Genomic DNA, 16656 nt, shown 5'->3' on the forward strand with positions numbered 1-16656 from the left:
TGATCTAGCAGTGTAAGTTATTTATTCTTGGTCTGTAACTGCATTGAACACTGAAGATTCATTCTCCTCTGCTCATTTCAGGGCATCTTTTTTCTTTTCTTTCTTTTCTTACAGTCATTCCTGGGACCTTTTTCCATCATCCATAATGAAAATTAAACATAGAGTTTCAGAGAATACCTGGAAATGTAGATTTTTACTGGCGACTTCTGGGTACTTCAAAAAATGCTAGCCTGGGTTGCAATGATTTTGTTAGAAATAAACTAGCAATTTCAAAGGAGAAGTGTAAAATATGTTTGCCACTTCCCCTATATGATATTCCATCTTTAAAATCAAAGAAATAAACCCCTCACTGCTGACTGCTTTATTGCTGGGTAGAAGGCAAAGGCATCTGTGTCCTTTCTGCCCTGCTTCATCTCTGCCATCTGCAGGGATATTTCTACCTAGGAAAGCTTTTCCTGTCTGATTGATGCAATCACTCAGGTGTGGTCATATCCACATGGACAATCATCCTGGGCAGGGAGCTTATTAGTTCTCACAGTTCACTGGTTAAAACACTCACCCAGTGCCTTGGACATTCAGCTTCAAATCACTTCCCTGCTTGAAGGGATATTCTGCCACAGCAGCCACTGCCAGGGTGACTATCTTTCCACCCCAGCTCTGGGTTAGTTTGGATGTCCACCACCTCTCTTGGTCATGCTGGTCCACTTTGCAGACCAGTGAAACATACAGGTACATGAGAACCAGGACCCGGGAGCGCCATGCCAATGCATGGGTCCCACTTCTCTTGGAAGAGAGAAATTAATGCAGTCCATGTGCTTGCAAGAGACCAGTGCCAGCACCAGATGGGCCACCTTAAATGCAGCATGGCAGCTCTTCGAGTTTTTGTCTGGCTCCAGATAGGTGAGTCTGTCTCCTCTCAGCAAGAGACGTAAGTTTCTTTCCTTTCTCAGAGTCTCCCAGCCCTACTTAAATCAGAACTTTTATTTTTGGTAAGGGAAGTGATTCCAAACCATTTGCACATCTTTCAGTCTTGCTGCTACAGAAAAACAAAACCAGGAGAGAGAAGAAGAAGAAAAAAAAGCATCTCTGATTCCTTTATTATGCTTCTCCATGCTTAATTCTAACACCTCCTCCTGTGAGCCCAGAGAGCACTCAGCTATGCTAATGGGAAGGTATCACAGCTCAGCAAACGCATGACTTGCTAAGGCAAACAAATTATTGGCTGGAACTAACTCGGAAAAAGATGGCCCTGGCTTTTTTTTTGTCTTCCTGCCACGCTGTCTGTACTATGGTTTTAGATACCTTTCCTTGCATGGAAGGGTGTATGATTTATTGAAACTGGAGAGCTTGCAGAGAAAAAGGCTGCAAAATTATTTTGTATCTATCTGACACAATCGTTAGTATTATTATTTCTTCTGTAGCTGGGAAGGACACTTATAAAACATCTAACAAGCTGCTAAGGAGATTGCCTAAAGCACTGATTTAAAAATCTGCTGCTAGAGCCTATTCCTTGGTGCTCTGTACATATTTCAAGCTCCAGTATCTTTGTATGGAAGGGAATTCAGATGAAATTTCTGAATAGTTTACAGGGTCTTTCTGACAGTTTAGTGGGTGCTCTCTTCAACTATTGGGCCTAAGTTACCTGCTGATGACATGAATCAGAGGTGCCTGGAAAAGGCTGGTGCAGTCTGAGCAAGCGTGTTGTAGAGCAGAAGGGCATTCAGACCTCCTACTTTGCACTGCTGAAGAGCAACAACCCCCTCTGCTCACATGCATATTGCAAGCCCCCCAGATGTCTTCTGAATTGAAACCAAGTGCAGTTAGCCAGATGTCAACTGCTGAGTGAAGAACGCTGTTGGAGCGTTTTGCATGGTCTTGTATGGGTAATCCAACATGAGCTCTGCTTCAGCCAAAAATTGCACTGTAATCCAGCCTGCCTAGAAGTTCTGGTCCTGCTAAAGGGGATGCCAGCGGAGGCCAGCTGCTGGTACTTTCTCGGGGGGGGGGGGGGAGAAATCTATTTTGTGCAGTTGCTGTGTCAGATCACCCAGGTCCAGCAGAACGAGCAAACTTTGATGAGCAGCAGAGCCCAGCCTGTCCTCCTGGTGGCTCTGCTTACATGCTCAGAGTCAAACGTCTGCATATGCACATCACTGCATCGGAGGCTGAATGTGCCTTTTACTCCTGGTGAAGTGAAGTCAAGGACTTGAAAACTGGTGCTCACCAGATCTACGCAGAGGAACTGTATTTCTCTAGTTACAGGGACTGTGGCTTGTCTTGAGCATGATCTGCCTTTTGAATGGTAAGTGTGGAGTTTATAATCACTAATCCCTATATTTTATATGGCACTTTTCATTAGCAGATCACAAAGCATTTTGCAGAAGAAGGTCAAAATCATGATCTCCATTTTAAAGATGGGGACAAGGAGCTGAAGGGCCGCAGAAAAAGTCTCCCCACAGGCAGCTGACAGAACTAAGGACAGTATCCCACAGTTCCCACATCCAGCTCAATGATCTGGCATCTCTAGTCCCATTATTAACACTGGGAAGACTCCCTTTAATTGGTGTCGAATGTTTGAAAGTGGAAGGAGCTGTCGTCATGGATACAGCATCCATAGGCTCTCCTTTGACTTGGTTGGAGCAGTTCTCTTTCACAATAGCTCTGTGGTCTTCAGATGTCAATGTGACAATGAGCACAGAAACAGGGATTCATTTGCAACTGGTGCAGATGCTTACTATGCAATAAGAAGACAAAATAAATCGTTGACTGTAACCCTCTTAGATTAACTGAGCTAGCTGATTCACTGATTTCTCCAGCACCAACTGCTCAGGAGCAGACTGTCAGGCCCTGTTGAATCAGTTACCTTCCATGACTTGTGACATGAAACTTTCACTCAGTTTGTGTCCTTCACAACAGAGCATCAGTATTATCTCCATCCCCTGCCTTGGACACTAGCTCTCCTCAACAACATGTGGTCTCAGCACTGAACAGGGAGAACCCCCCCCCCCCCATTCCTTCACACACACACACCCTAGCAAGAATATTTCAGCTGGTGATAGACATGGCTGAGAACTCACCTGTGGTGTTGCTGACATCCTACAAACAACCTCCCTGCCATTCCCTGCCTTCTTCCTCCCCATGCGGGGACACTCAGCTCATCAGAGCATCACACCATCTCCTTCTCAGAGGTGCCAGCTTTCCCATCTGAGCTCGGCCCAGCCCTCAGGTGGCTCCTTACACATCTTCCTTCCAATAAGAGGTTTTGCCATGCTTTCAGAGCCAATATTCAGATTACCTCTGGCAGCACACCTGAGGGGTGGCACGTTAGGCTCACCTTGTGCAAGAACAGCCCTGGGGAAAGGAGCATTTTTGCAGTGCCTCACAGAGACCTCCTTATCCACAACAGCCTTCAGTTTGGGGAGCAGAACCATTTACAGGAATGAGCCCAGCTGGTGCAGAGAGTTTGGCCAGCTGTTAAAAATAGGGGTAGACTGATCCAGCTGTATTGCAGAAATGCTGATTTCTAACTTAGCTGTTTTAATGAAGTGTATTTTTCTTCCTTGTCTAATGTGGATGAGGTGGGTTAAATCATCCTTCCTATGTTAAATAAATTGAAATGGTAGCAGCACAGTCAAAGCTTGTGGCCAGGCAGCTTACCCAAGCAAGGCTCAGCTCTCTGTCCTTCCACTAGTCTCTTCCAGATTGTTGTTATAGGGATTTACGAGCACTTGCAACACGCTCAGCACATCTGAGATAAAGGAGATGAGAAGCAAATCTCTGCTTCTGGATCTCTGTCCTCCCCCACCCCAGACTGGAACAGTTCCTAGTACATACTGATGGGTTAGGTTCAGTTCTGAAGACCAAACTTTGCTCAGCCAATTACTGCATTCAGTCAATACCACCCATGCTGTCCAAAAAAAAAAAAAAAAAAAAAGCCAAACTGCTTTTCAGAGCAGTCAGCTTGATGTTGTCTGGTCCTTCAGAATCAGTCTACCTTTTGGGTCCTTTGGCTGTTTTAGCAACCTGCCACTGAGTTGGATACAGTCTCTATAGCAGTGACTCCAGCCCTGAGATGCTGGCACAAGTTTTCTCATTGACTGTCAGTGGTCTAGCAGCAATGGATTCTCCACTTTGGTTCAGCACTCTCAGCTTCCCTAATCTCTCTGCATCACCTTATATTAAGTGATCAGCCTACAAGCACAAGGTATAGCCAATGCCAATTCTGGCTACCTCTTCCTGTCCTGCTTTACTTTCCCTCTCCTCCTCTGCTGCTAAAAGAGATGGGGAAAAAAGGTTACCCATTAAACCAAAATAATTTGATTTAACAGATTCCAGGGGAAGGGGTATTCTGATCTTTATTGGAGGAGAAAAACCCAGACAAAGGAAACTCTCCTGTTTCTTTTTTCAAGAGTCTCCCTTTATTTTTGACCGTTCATCTTTATTTTCCTTATAAATACAGATGCTCGGCAGCTTCAGCCAAGGCAACAGTGGTAATTGTCACCATAACTACACAGTTGTTGAAACCTGACTGTCCAGCAGTATGCTAAACTCCGCAGCAGGCTGACAGCTATCACACTCAATACATCTTTCTAAGACAGAAAGGCTAAGCAAGGCTAAGCCAATACTACAAAGGATCTGAACAGCAATTTCCATCTGGAGAGTTTCTGTTCCTCTGTGATACAAACCACTGGGACATGCTCTTTGGTACTAACAGCAGCATACCCACAACACAAAATTGTTTGCTGTTTTCTACCTCTGTATGAGTTTTTTTCTGCTAAGGGGACTTAGCAAAACATTTTACTTTCAAAAAGAGCCATGAAAAATAAGCGATAAAGAGTGGGTGCAAGAGGGAATAGTAGCAGTTTCTTGGAAATCAGTATGGTTTTGAAAGGTTTTCTGCAGGAGTACAGGTGCTGAGCCAGGATGATACACTCATCTCTTTGTAAACAGTTCTGCTTTTCTCTGATGGCAACTAAAGGAATTTAAGAAGAAATCTAGCTGTTTGCTTTTTACTGTGTGACAGCTCACACTCACCATAGGCAGTAGAAGCAAAAACATTCATGTTTTTTTGTCTGGGAAACCCACAGGGTTTTACATACACACTACCCACGCACAGTCAGGCGTCTAGATCTAGGTGAACCATTTTAGGTAGACTGCAGATAGGTCTTACAGAATGTTCCTAGGAATGAAATGCTGACAATATAAGGAAAAAGCAGCATTGGGATTCATCTGGAAAGACCTTTTGAACTAGGCTAACCTTGTTGGGCAGGGAAGATAGACTGCAATATTGCAATGTAGATAGACAGACCATGACTGGACCAGGGGCTCTCGTGGAACACAAGTTGCAGCACCTAGTGATTACTGCTCCTCACCATGCACTGCATGTTCCTGCGGGACACAGTGAGAAATGAAGGTTATGTCCCAACACGTGGGTGAGCAAAGCTGTGGTGGGTAGCCAAGCAGAGGAGTGCCTCAAGTGATGACACATGACTTTATTTCAGAAAGCTTTCTGCATCATACACGCTTGATCTTAATTTATTTAGAGGTGGCTTGGGATCACCAGGCTTGCTTATTTTTTACATGCAAGAATGCCTGTTGTTACAAAACTGTTCTTGAATCCTGAGTACTCCTGGATTAGAAGTCATTGATCAGTTTTAAGCACTGCAGGGGAGGGATGATTTACTATCAACAGCAGGAGTCACAGTTCAGGGGAAACTTTTATATCAGTACTAGCTAGAGAAGTTGGTTCCCACAAGAGTAGGTATTAGAGGACTTATTCCCCTCACCTTCCTTCTCTTTTGTCCCTTTTTGTGATCCTACAGAGGCTCTAGAAGATGGTGTGAAAGGTCCCACCAGCCAGGCAAGAGGTCTATTATGTTCCACATACTCCAGCAGTTCATTCATGCACTCCTGGCCTGTGTTCATTAAATGGTGTTTCTGGGTCAGGATGTTCCTGGACAGGTCTTGGAAAGAAGCAGCAGCCTGCAAGGAGTTGTGGGTCTCCTGTAATTCCTGCTGTACCTGCTGCATCTTGTCCTGGATGCTGGATGGGAAGCCTTGGCTGTTGGCCAGTAGAGTCTGCAGAGTGTGCTGCAGTTGCTGGGTGATGCCATGAGACATGGCCAGAATCTGGACCTCCAGCCACTACAGGGGAGGAAAGGAAACTTTAGAAGCAGCTCCCAGTGCACCCACTCCCACCCCAAAACAGCTTCAGTGAGCCAGCATCTCCAGCAGACCACTACCTTCAGCTCCAAGGAAGTTGCGTCCTCACTCTCTTTTGGCTGCTTCTTGTTCCAGGTCAGCCACATCTGGTGCAGCTTCTCCTGCCCATTTTGAAGCTTCTGATCAATACCCTGCTTGACACAATCAATCTGGAGTAGGACAGGAAAGCTAAGACAAGGGTGAATTACTATAGCAGCAAGACTTGCCTTGTGACTACCCCAGCCAGCTTGTGAGCTGGCACAGAGATCCTCCTGGTCTTCACAGGGAGTAAAGGGGAAGACTGCTGTACAGCAAGCAGCTTCAAGACAGGACGCTTGGAGACAGAACAGTGTTCCTACCAGCTCAATGACCTCCTGCAACTTTGAGAAAGTCTCCTGCGTGACCATCTTGATCTTCCTCACTTTGGCTAAGAAGCACTGGTAGGCTTTTTGATGCAGATGAGTGGGCAAGGAACTCAGATGTATGAAATAACCCTGATGGTCTGACTGCTGCTGGACAGCTGCCCCTTCAGTCCCCTCCACAGAGACCACAAGGTCAGCTGGAAAAAACAGCGATGAGAAGTTAATTGTTAATTGTCCTAGAGTGCATACGACAGATGGTCAGCAGTCATGAAGCCTTGCAGGTTAGAGTCAGAGTGACCATGGCTTTTAAAAGTGTCTGTATCCCCCAAATATAGCAGGAACTGGGAGGCCGAGTACCCCAACCACACACACTCGCGCTACCTCTCTACATTGCAGAGAAGCCTAGAAAGATCTTCTTTGCAGATCTGCCTCACGCAAGTGTTTTCTGACCTAGTTCCTCATCTGTGATGGGGAAATGGTGATCCGATTTTCCTGGCACAGCTTCCACACTTCTGTCAGTGATCTTGCCTGCTTCGCAATCCACTGCCATGCCCTGGCTGGTCACCACGGACCTAGCAGACTCCAGGACTCTCTGAACAACTTCCCTGGCTGCCTCCAACACCGCCACTCTGATCGCAGCGTCTTCGGCACCAGTGATGCTGGGTGACACCAGCTCTTTGATGCCAGAGAGAACCTAGAGAGAGATCAGAAGACTGAATGTACCCACTTCTGTAGAACAGCATTTGGTACAACCGTGAGGTTGATGAGACTGTTTCAACATCAGAGCTATTTGACCAGCCCAGGTGGGGAATAAGTCAGACTACAAGTGTGAGTAAGCTCTGCTTGGGGTGCAGTTCACCCAGTTTGTGGGATGTGGAAACTGTAATGAGACTTGCATGGGACCTTCCACAAAAATAATCTGACAGTTTGTTAAAATTGTCATTGAGAGCTTCAGTGAGAAGAACGTGGGACAACAAATGTTAAGAAACTTCACCTCAGGTTAGAGTATTCAAATTTGTCAAGGGACAGTAGTCCAGCAGCAAGGATACAAAGAGTTTCCAGCTGTGCTCTAACATCTTCCCAGAAGATGGACTCTAGAACATGCATGTAGCAGAGTACCAACCCACCAGCTGGGAGAGAAGGGGACAGAAGGGCAAGTCAGAACAGCTGTGACAGCTCCAGAGGGTTCTGGCTTTGCAGCTTCAAACTTTTCCCAGTTGGGACAGAGCTGCAGGATTGAAACTCTCAACACAGAGTGCTCAAGTAACACTCATTTGTTTTTGGAGAGTAACTATTTGTTTGTTTCCTTTGTCTTTTAATCATTTCAGCAGGAAAGTCCAGCGCCAGGAGTGTCTGCACTGCAGCTACTGAGTACAGATTACAGTATGTTTGCCATCTAACTTCAGAATTTGCATTTAAGTCTATTGACTAAATGTACCAGGCTTGATCAGACAGTCAAAAGAGCCATTCAGGCAAAAATAACCAAAGGAAGTTGGGAGTGAAAGGAGGAGCTGGTTTAGGCTGTTAGAGGAGCCTTGGGGTAGGAAGCAGGGGGAACGGACATCTGAGCCAGCCCAAGGGAACTGGCAGGTACCCAGGTCTCATCTCCTCTGTGAGGGAGAGCGTTCCAGAAGAATATGTCATGGACACCAAGAAGGGGGGGGGGGATGTTCCTAGTTGGCGAGAATTTCTAGTTCTGTGTTAGATTGAAGGATTAGCATTTTTAGTCAAGGTACTCCTTCAGTCAATATTGGTTCTTTCCTCTCCAGTAGAAGTTGCATGTATGTAGATTCAACTGGTCTGTAACAAGGCTTTTCTCTGGAGGTCATAGCCACCCACCACCCTTCTTTTGTTTTGTTTTGTTTGTTTCTACAGACCAGATTTAAGTCTAAATTTTATTGCATAGAAGTTCAGGACCAAGGCACACCATTTGCTGGGTAAGGGTTCAAAGAGATTCAATACTGAAGTCAGTTATGAGTGACTCACAAGATACCTGGTGGGAGAAGAGAAGAGAGCCTTGCTCTTCTCTCAGCCCAGAACAAGGAGACTGGCCAGGTCCAGCTAGACAAGCAAGTTCGCCTGGCCTCCCATCCACCAGAAACTGTTACCTTGTCATCTGGTTCTTGCAGGTTTGGCAACTTGTCTTCCAATTTGTCCTGTCCCAGGTAAACACATTCCTTCATTGTTGCAACTAAAGGCAAATCAGAAATCAAATGCATTTGAAAGTGAACGTGTAAATAGATCTTAGACTTTCTACATCCTGCCAGCATGTCCCCCACATCAGCAGGGGGGGAGACACTTGGAACAGCAGGTAGGTACTCTGTGTGAGCTGTAACTGGAGCAGCAGCTTCTGGGTGCAGGTGTGAGGAAGCGGCTGCTACTGTGGCTAGGGGGAAACTAAGCCTGCCCAAAGGGAGGAGTCTCTTCTGCTCAGCCTGTGCCCTGCAGCTTCTCTGGGAATGAGTGGTGGCACAGCCAAAAGAGCAGGCCTGAAGACCCTGTAAGTAACCTGCTAGATTAAGCAAAATAGCCTGGCTCTTGGCTAGGAGCGATGCTTCTCTACACCTCTAGTCGAGAGCCTGGGCAATGCTTTCGTGGAATGGCTCCCATGTCTTGGGGGCCCTGAAACCTGATGCACTTGCCTCTATGGACTGCAGCGTGTGTCTTGCTGACTAGTGTGGAGTCTTCCAGCTTAACATCAATGCGATCCTGTTCTGATAAAGCTTTTCCTGGAATTGTTTAATAACTACGTCAAATGAACTGGAGCTGGGCAAGGTTCTAGCAGTACTGAGACTGTCTACACTCTCCTCTGTCCCTTGGATGACTCTGTATTGGAAGAAAACCTTTCTGTTATGGACCAACCATAAATATCAATAGCGTTCCACAGCTTGTTTCTTTAGTGAGTTGCAGGTTTTGAAGTGAATATGAGCTGTGGTTTGCCCTCCTTCAACCAGACCAGGTTACTTGAACAGGCAGAAAGGTGAAGCTTTGGTGCAGGGCTGCATAGAAAGCTCTGTCAGGCTTGGAAGCCTCATGGCTTGTTTTATTTTTTTTGCCCTTGTAGGCTGCAATAAATCTGGTGGCTAACCTGACCTTGGTCAGCTCTGCCTGTGATGTGGTTTCTACAGCTTATGTCTCCACCAAGGAGAGCCACCCCTACATCAGATCTGTGGGTGAGGCAGCAGAGCAAGGAGTGAAGAGTGTGACTGAAGCCACAGCTACCTGTGTGCAACCAGTTCTGACTACACTAGAGCCTCAAGGTAATGTGGTGGGGAGGCTTACACCTGCTTGTGAGGGCCAAATCCCCTTCCCAGAGGGACTCCTAACTCTTTGGTTCCTTCCAACCCTGAAAGGAGCCCTTGGGTGTGGAAAAGCACCTCTCTCATTGACTTACTAAAGGGATAGCTCCAGACTTACAAGTAAAGCAAAAAAGGCTGAGTCCTAATCAGAGTAGTGTGAAGAAGTGTCTCTTCCTGAAGGACTGGATTTGACTCAGGTGTTGACTACCCTAAAACTGATCTTGCCAGGCCCAAAGTATTAGGTGACAGCTGCTTGTAGTTTGATTCTTAGAAGCCCATGGGGGCTGGAAGAAAAACCCCACTTGGAGGGCTATCATTACTAATGGTCCTGTTTCCTGTGGAGCTGCCTTCCCCCCCCCCCCCGACTCCCACAAATGGGAGGGGGGGGGAAGCAAACAAACAAACAAAAAAAACCCAAGAACCAGAACTAGACCCTCAGCATGTGAGAAGTTTTTAAACCTCATGGAGGGAGGGGGGCTGATCCTGATGGCAAGGGTCTGACAAAACAGCTGATGTGACAGGCCTGGTTTAACTCTAAGACCAGAGTGGGCCCCCTCCTGTTTACTGTGTGATTCTAGATCCCTGGGACATGGAGGCTAGGGCAGAAGTGAGAGCTAAGCAACTGTCTGGTCAAGAACTAAACAAGCTGCAGGTGGGACTCCAAAGTATGTGGCTATGTTCTTGCTAGTGCAAGTCGGGACTGGTTATTCTCAAAGTGAACAGACTTAGCTCAAGACCAAGCAGCAGTGGAAACCAAGACAAGCTGCTCAGCAAATCCAGTTTATATCAAAACACATCTGCCTGAGTGGGAGTCTTTACCCACAGTCCCTGCAAGGCAGCATAATCGGGAAGGCAGGACTTGCAAGATGAAATAGTAGAAAACCCAAGTCTTGACACCTCCTCTTTTCTGCAGTTGCTGTGGCAAACAAATATGCCTCCAAGGGCTTGGATAAAGTAGGGGAGAAGCTCCCTCTCCTTCAAAAGTCAATGGACCAGGTAAGAACCAAAGGCTATGCCCTCCTTGGCTGGAAGAGGAGGGCAGAGCTGGCCTTTACAAGGATAGAAATACTTCAAGTTCTCTTGAGGAAACAAATCTCTGCGTGCATAGAGTGAGCTCTCTTAGGAGTAAGAAAGCAAACAGGAGATACTGTCTGAAGACTCCTCTGGGTGCAGCAGGGACTGGGTCACAGAGCACTGCAGTTCTTATCTGACACTAGCCTATTTCCGTAGGTTCTCTCTGACACAAAAGAGCTAATGTCATCCAGAGTGGCTGATGCCGAGGATGCTGTGAGCAGCAAAGTGACAGAGGTGATAGATGCAACCAAGGAGGCTCTTCAGAGTGGCATGGAGGCTGCCAGATCTGCAGTGACCAGCAGTGTGGCAATGGTTACAGATTCCAGAGTGTGCCAGATGGCTGTGAGCAGAGCAGGAGCTGTGCTGGAGGAAACAGGAGATGACCTCAGTCTGCCTATTGGAAATGAGGAACTAGGTCAGGAAGTGGCATATGTGCCTGCATATTTAATGAGGATCATCAAAATGGGGATACCAACCTTGTTTTCTCATCTTTGAAATGGGTTTAAGAACTAATAGGAAATGCCATGTTGGAGGCTACCTGGCTCATAGTCCAAGCTCTCCTGATGCTTGTTTAGTTTTCTTATTAAGCATCTCTGGTCAGACACTTACAGGCATTGTCTTTCTCCTCAGCCAAACTGGCAGCATCTGGGGAGGGCACAGACATAATATCTGTGGAGCAGCAGCAGGAGAAGCAGAGGTACTTTGTGCGGTTGGGGTCTCTCTCTGATGAACTCCGCCAGTTTGCCTACCTGCGCTCAACTGATAAAATGAAGCGGGCCTGGCAGGGCATGCAGGAGGCCCTTGCACAGCTTCACTGCATCATTGAACTGGTAGGTAGAGCTCTGCCTCCCTGTTGGAGAGCAGGACAGGGCCAAATGTACGACTTGGTCTCAACCTCACTATGACAGTGACAGCTGTGTTGATGACCAGCAGGTTTCTGTCTTGAGACACTCTGATTCCCCCCCTCCCCCCCCAGATTGAAGTGTTTAAGCAAGGATTTAACCAAAAGCTTCAGGAAGGGCAAGAGAAACTATGCCAGATGTGGCTGGACTGGAGTAAGAAGTGTCCTAGGGAGAGTGGAGATGCAAACTCTGCAAAGCCAGAGGTATGCCCATGGGGAGGGAAGCAGAGGGATCTGATTCACCCTTTCCCTGCTTGATTTCTTAAAGTAACTTGCTCCTCTGACCTTCTCCTTTCTGCCTCCTTCTAGGAGATGGAGTCTCTGGCCCTGCTCATGGCACACAGTATCACACATCAGCTGCAGATCACCTGCTGTAAAATAGTATCTGCAATCCAAGGCCTGCCTTCAAGCCTTCAGAATAAGGTGAAACAATCTCTTGGTAACCTAGAGGAGTTTCATGCTGCTTTCTCAGCAGCAAGCTCCTTCCAGGACTTGTCCAGCAGCATCTTGACCCAGAGCCAGGGGAAGCTGGCTGTGATCCAGGAGTACATGGAGGAGTTGCTGGACTGCCTGAAGAACAACATGCCTCTCTCTTGGCTGGTGGGACCCTTCTCTCCAAGGGAGAAGAAGGAAGCACAGGCAGTAGGAGCAGGGACCCATGAAACCTCTGCCACCCTCATGTAAAGGGAGTAAGGCTCTGAACACAGTCTGCCTGGCTCAGCTCTGGGGGGAGTCTTTTCTGGGATAACTTTACACACGCACCATTCCAGCTGAGGGTGAGATGTCACATCTGTGGTGACTATTGGGTATTGATGAATTAAGTAAGAAGTCTTAAGAACTCTTGAGGGAGGTGAGGTAGCAGGGCCACACTTCCTAAATGGCTGTAGATCCATTCAGGAGTAGGGGCTGATACTTGGGCCAGAAGTAAAACAGCTGAAGCATCCAATGCTTCCTCCTCTCTAGCAAGGAGTTCATGATATGTCCTCCCAACTCAAGGGGACATTCACTGCTGTGCAGCCTGCTGCTGTGCAGGAGAGCTCAAGGGGCTCTAGGCTGCAGCGCTATTTATGGGCACGGAGTTTGACTCATGGTCATACAATATTTGGTGTGGAGTTGTACCTTTTTTTCTCATGCCCATTTCTGGCCTCACCAGTTGCAACCAGTATCACCTAGTTCCTCCTGGTCAGCTCTGGGCGCAGTCAGTTATTTGAGGTCAGCTGGGGCCTGAGATAAGGTGTTTGTGCATGGGGGGGATAGTTGTGCTTCACCACACTTTGGGCCTGATATGGGGGGGGGGGGGTAGTTGCGCTCTGCCACACTTTGGGCCTGAGATGTGTGTGTGTGTGTGCATGTGGGGGGGTAGGTGTGTTCTGCCACACCTCTTATGCCTAATTCCCCTCTTAGAGTTATAGTTGTCTTCTGTCTGGTGAAGACTTCAAGGTCTGTGGTGGGAGAGTGGACTGCTGGAGTGGCTGCCTGGGAAAGATGCGGACCCATTGGGATGGGAAATCACTAAAGCATAGGTGACAGATACTTGCTGGTGCTGGTCCTGTTGGCACCACCATCTCCTAGCCAGGAGGTGCTCCAGTTGAGCCAAAAGCTCTTCAGCTACCAAGCTTAGCCATCTTCCAAACAGCTTCCCCTTCCCCCCACCCCAGACTTACCAGACTATGGAGTAGCTGAGGAGGATAGAGCAAATGCCTTGCTTGCCATTGGGAGTGAGGGACTGACATAATAAGAGTCATACTTGTTTCTCTTCTGTATGGCTTGCCTTCCTCTCAAGGAAAAAAGTGGAATCTGTTACCAATGTGAGTGCTGCTTCCTCCAGACTTAATGCCAGAGACACCAATATTAGCTTCCCTTTTCTTAGATGTTAGAAATGGGGACGGGGGAGGAGGCCCCCTTGTGGGAAGTAAGTATGGGTTTAGAGGAAGAACTCTTCCTCTATTTTTCTTCTCTTAAGCAGAAATGGCTACTGCTCCAGCTACACTTCTATCCCCACATTACTGTGTGTAATGGCTTAGCACTGTACCATGGCAGGTTCATGTGGCCCTTTAGTCTTGGGTTCAGTCATTCCACTGATACAATGTGATCCCCTGATGTGGTAAAGCTCCAGGTCCAGCTTCACTGAGCAGAGCACTTCAGAGACTATCAGATAACAGCCCAAACTCTGCTTCTCATGTGTAGCCACTAGGTCTCATTGAAGACAAAATAATAAGCCAATGACAATTGCCAGGCCAAGCTATTGTCGAGATCTGATGTGAGATAAATTGCAGGGGTCATCTCTCCTCTGGATGCTTTGATTACTGCCAAGCAATTCCTCCCTGGCAAAGAGCTCAAGGAGAGGCAGCTTCAGTCTGCCTGAGATCATCATAGCTGAGCTTGTAGGGAGGGAAGTGAGGCACTAATTGTAAGCAGTAGCAGAAGTAGTCCTGCTATTCAGTAGGAAATCTGCTGCAATTTCTCTTCTTCAACAGCAAAGCTGCACCTCGCTACCTTAGTGTCTGAACCTTGTTATTTAAACTTCCTTGGACAAAAGTGCTTCTTAGGAAATAATTACATATTCCCATACGCTATATTGATTTTAATATTGCAGCATGTCAGATTAATATTATGCTTAGCCTAGTAAATCATGATTTGTCTACTTATGGATCACTGGGGCGTATTCTAACTTACTGCTTAACTCCATTTCCTATACACACTAATGGCTACTCTTACCCTGGGAGCCTGGTGCCCAGTTCTCTTCCTACTGGGAGAAGGTGAATCACTCTGAAGGGCTCTTTTTTTTTTCCCCCCTGAAGGATGTTTCTGGATGTTTGAGTTTATAAAGGAAAAACATGGACTACTAAACCATGCTGGAGGTAAACTGTTTCTGTGAATATGACCTCTTTGTGCTAAGCAAACAGGATGATTGCTAGCATGAGTAATTCCTTCTCTTCAGTTAGAAGGTTCCAGAGCAATGCCCCTCAAGGATGTCTTTAAAGCAATGAACTGCCCAAATGTCAGGGGAAAAACAATCACTTTTTTTCCTTAAAGACCTTGACTTTTTAAAATCTATAATTCTCATTTCTCTCTTCTCCCAGCTAAGAGATGCTCTGAATGGTGGGAATCTCTGTGGCTGCCTTTTGAGGGCTCAGGGCTACCAGATAGCACTTTTTACCTTTGTTTGTCCCTGCTCCCACCTTGCCTCATTTACCCAAGGCACCCTGAGAGAGAGCTGCCAACTATCAGATGTTACAGGGAGGTGAAACTGCAGAAGTCAAAGCCCCATTGTGCAGTCCTAGCCCAGGCTTTGTGTCCAAATAAAACTGGTGCTTTAGGGGAAAGACTTTCAAAGTACTTGCATTCCTGAGATCTTTTTAAGACAAGCCCAAGAGAACAGAGCAGAAAGTCTTTTCCTTTCTCTCCTGGTTGCTGTACATCCAGCTTGTAACCTGAAGGAGCCATTGTCTTATGCTGCTCCCTAGCCACCCTACCCTTGGGCCTCTCTCCAGGTGCTAGCAGGTGAAAACTCAAGCTGTGCACACAGCTGGGATCTTCCTTGTATTCCCTGTGCTGGCCCTTGTGGGGGGCAACCTAGCACCTGTATGGCTTTGGCTCTTCTGTAGTACTGCTAGAGCTTCTATGGCCTGCAACAGGCTAAGCCATCCTCTTCACGGCAGCTCCTAAAGCTCTGCTTAGGAAGGGTAGGCTGAGTGGAAGTGTCTATGTGCCTTTTCTCCTGTATTTAACCTCAGAAGGTTTAGGGAACCGTTGAGATTTGTTAGACATAGCAAGGAGGGCGAAACTCTCACCAGACTAGTTGTGGCTAGGAATGGTGTGTGACTTTCCTGTGAGTTCTTCCTCTCTTGGTCTCATCTATGCTGCAGAGGCAGCAGAGTGATGAAGGTGGAAAGAGATGGATGCAGAAGAAATGGACTGGCTTTCTGTGATGGTTTAAAGTGGAACTCATCTGAACTCGGTGGGGAGCATCGAGACTGCTCTCAATCTTATCCAAACCTGTTTTTCTGACTAGCTATGCTTTGAATTATACAAACTTCTTTAGACTTCTGTACAAAGTAATGTGACAATCCTCGCCAAGCACCCCAGCACAGTAGAAATGCTTTGAGATGTCTCTTTTGGCTCTTAGTGGCCCTTGGGAATGATGTGGTGTTCCTTGATTCTGACAGTTATAACCCAAGTGATTATATTTTACCCTTTCCTCCTACTATTTCTCCCTGGCTATGCTGTGGCCACATGTGATAACTCAGTTGCAGGCTGATTTGAGTTTTAAATGCAATCACAGGGCCACTTGCTCCTTGTTTGCCTCTTCCTAGATGCCACCTCACTTCCCTCTGCCAGTTTGCTTAATATTTTAGTTATTTAATTCTCCACTTGTATTCATGCACTTCTACCTTTTTCTCTCTGTTCCCTGCTCTTTGTTCAAATGCTTGACTTCTAGGTCAGGGAGTGTGCTGGTCTTGGGCGAAGACTACTTTGGGCATGCTCTAAAAAGCTGTCACTTTCACAAATCTCTGGTTAGCAGCCTTGTCATGAAGGTAATAGACTAATCTCTCTAAAGTTCTTGGCTAGTGCTGAAAGGCAAAGGCTCTCTAGTTGTTTGCAAGGAGCTTAATTTCACCCTCTTATTTCCACGCTACTTGATGCACTCATACTGTCACCTCTTCTACAAAAACTGTACTGTTGCCTGCTGTAAGAAAACACTCTGTTTCAAGAATAAGCTTGTGACCTCCCTTAAGGGCTGCTTTGCTAATTGGGGCCTGGATTAGGTGTGAACTTCCCGTGAGTTCTAGTTTTTATATGACCTTAAGTCATCTTG

The 16656-nt window shown here is 46.8% G+C and overlaps 2 protein-coding genes across 2 annotated transcripts; one reads left to right on the forward strand and one right to left on the reverse strand.

Annotated features, from left to right (window-relative positions):
• Window positions 1–4191: 4191 nt before the first annotated feature.
• Window positions 4192–8746, reverse strand: LOC136996582 (perilipin-3-like). The gene is made up of 6 exons (XM_067317479.1): window positions 8672–8746; window positions 7014–7257; window positions 6561–6760; window positions 6243–6371; window positions 5787–6144; window positions 4192–4271 (listed from the first exon to the last, which is right to left on the reverse strand). Exons 1-6 carry the CDS (start codon window positions 8744–8746, stop codon window positions 4192–4194), a joined length of 1086 nt encoding a protein of 361 aa, XP_067173580.1.
• Window positions 8747–9149: 403 nt separating this feature from the next.
• LOC136996583 (perilipin-3-like) lies at window positions 9150–12521 on the forward strand. Its single transcript, XM_067317480.1, has 7 exons — window positions 9150–9221; window positions 9628–9823; window positions 10776–10858; window positions 11093–11351; window positions 11567–11766; window positions 11913–12041; window positions 12147–12521. The coding sequence occupies exons 1-7, from the start codon at window positions 9150–9152 to the stop codon at window positions 12519–12521; spliced, it is 1314 nt and encodes a 437-aa protein (XP_067173581.1).
• Window positions 12522–16656: the final 4135 nt, after the last annotated feature.

Source organism: Apteryx mantelli, unplaced genomic scaffold (genome assembly GCF_036417845.1).
Source record: "Apteryx mantelli isolate bAptMan1 unplaced genomic scaffold, bAptMan1.hap1 HAP1_SCAFFOLD_44, whole genome shotgun sequence".
NCBI lineage: Eukaryota > Metazoa > Chordata > Aves > Apterygiformes > Apterygidae > Apteryx > Apteryx mantelli.

What these genes read in the sequence shown, in the direction of transcription:
- LOC136996582 (XM_067317479.1), bottom strand. Translation starts at nt 8,746, where the DNA reads ATGAAGGAATGTGTTTACCTGGGACAGGACAAATTGGAAGACAAGTTG. An exon ending in TGCAAGAACCAGATGACAAG is followed by an intron (nt 7,258 to 8,671) that starts GTAACAGTTTCT and finishes ATCTCTCTCTAG; the next exon opens with GTTCTCTCTGGCATCAAAGA. An exon ending in CATCACAGATGAGGAACTAG is followed by an intron (nt 6,761 to 7,013) that starts GTCAGAAAACAC and finishes TGTTTTTTCCAG; the next exon opens with CTGACCTTGTGGTCTCTGTG.
- LOC136996583 (XM_067317480.1), top strand. Translation starts at nt 9,150, where the DNA reads ATGCTTTCGTGGAATGGCTCCCATGTCTTGGGGGCCCTGAAACCTGAT. An exon ending in TTGCCTCTATGGACTGCAGC is followed by an intron (nt 9,222 to 9,627) that starts GTGTGTCTTGCT and finishes TTGCCCTTGTAG; the next exon opens with GCTGCAATAAATCTGGTGGC. An exon ending in TATTGGAAATGAGGAACTAG is followed by an intron (nt 11,352 to 11,566) that starts GTCAGGAAGTGG and finishes CTTTCTCCTCAG; the next exon opens with CCAAACTGGCAGCATCTGGG.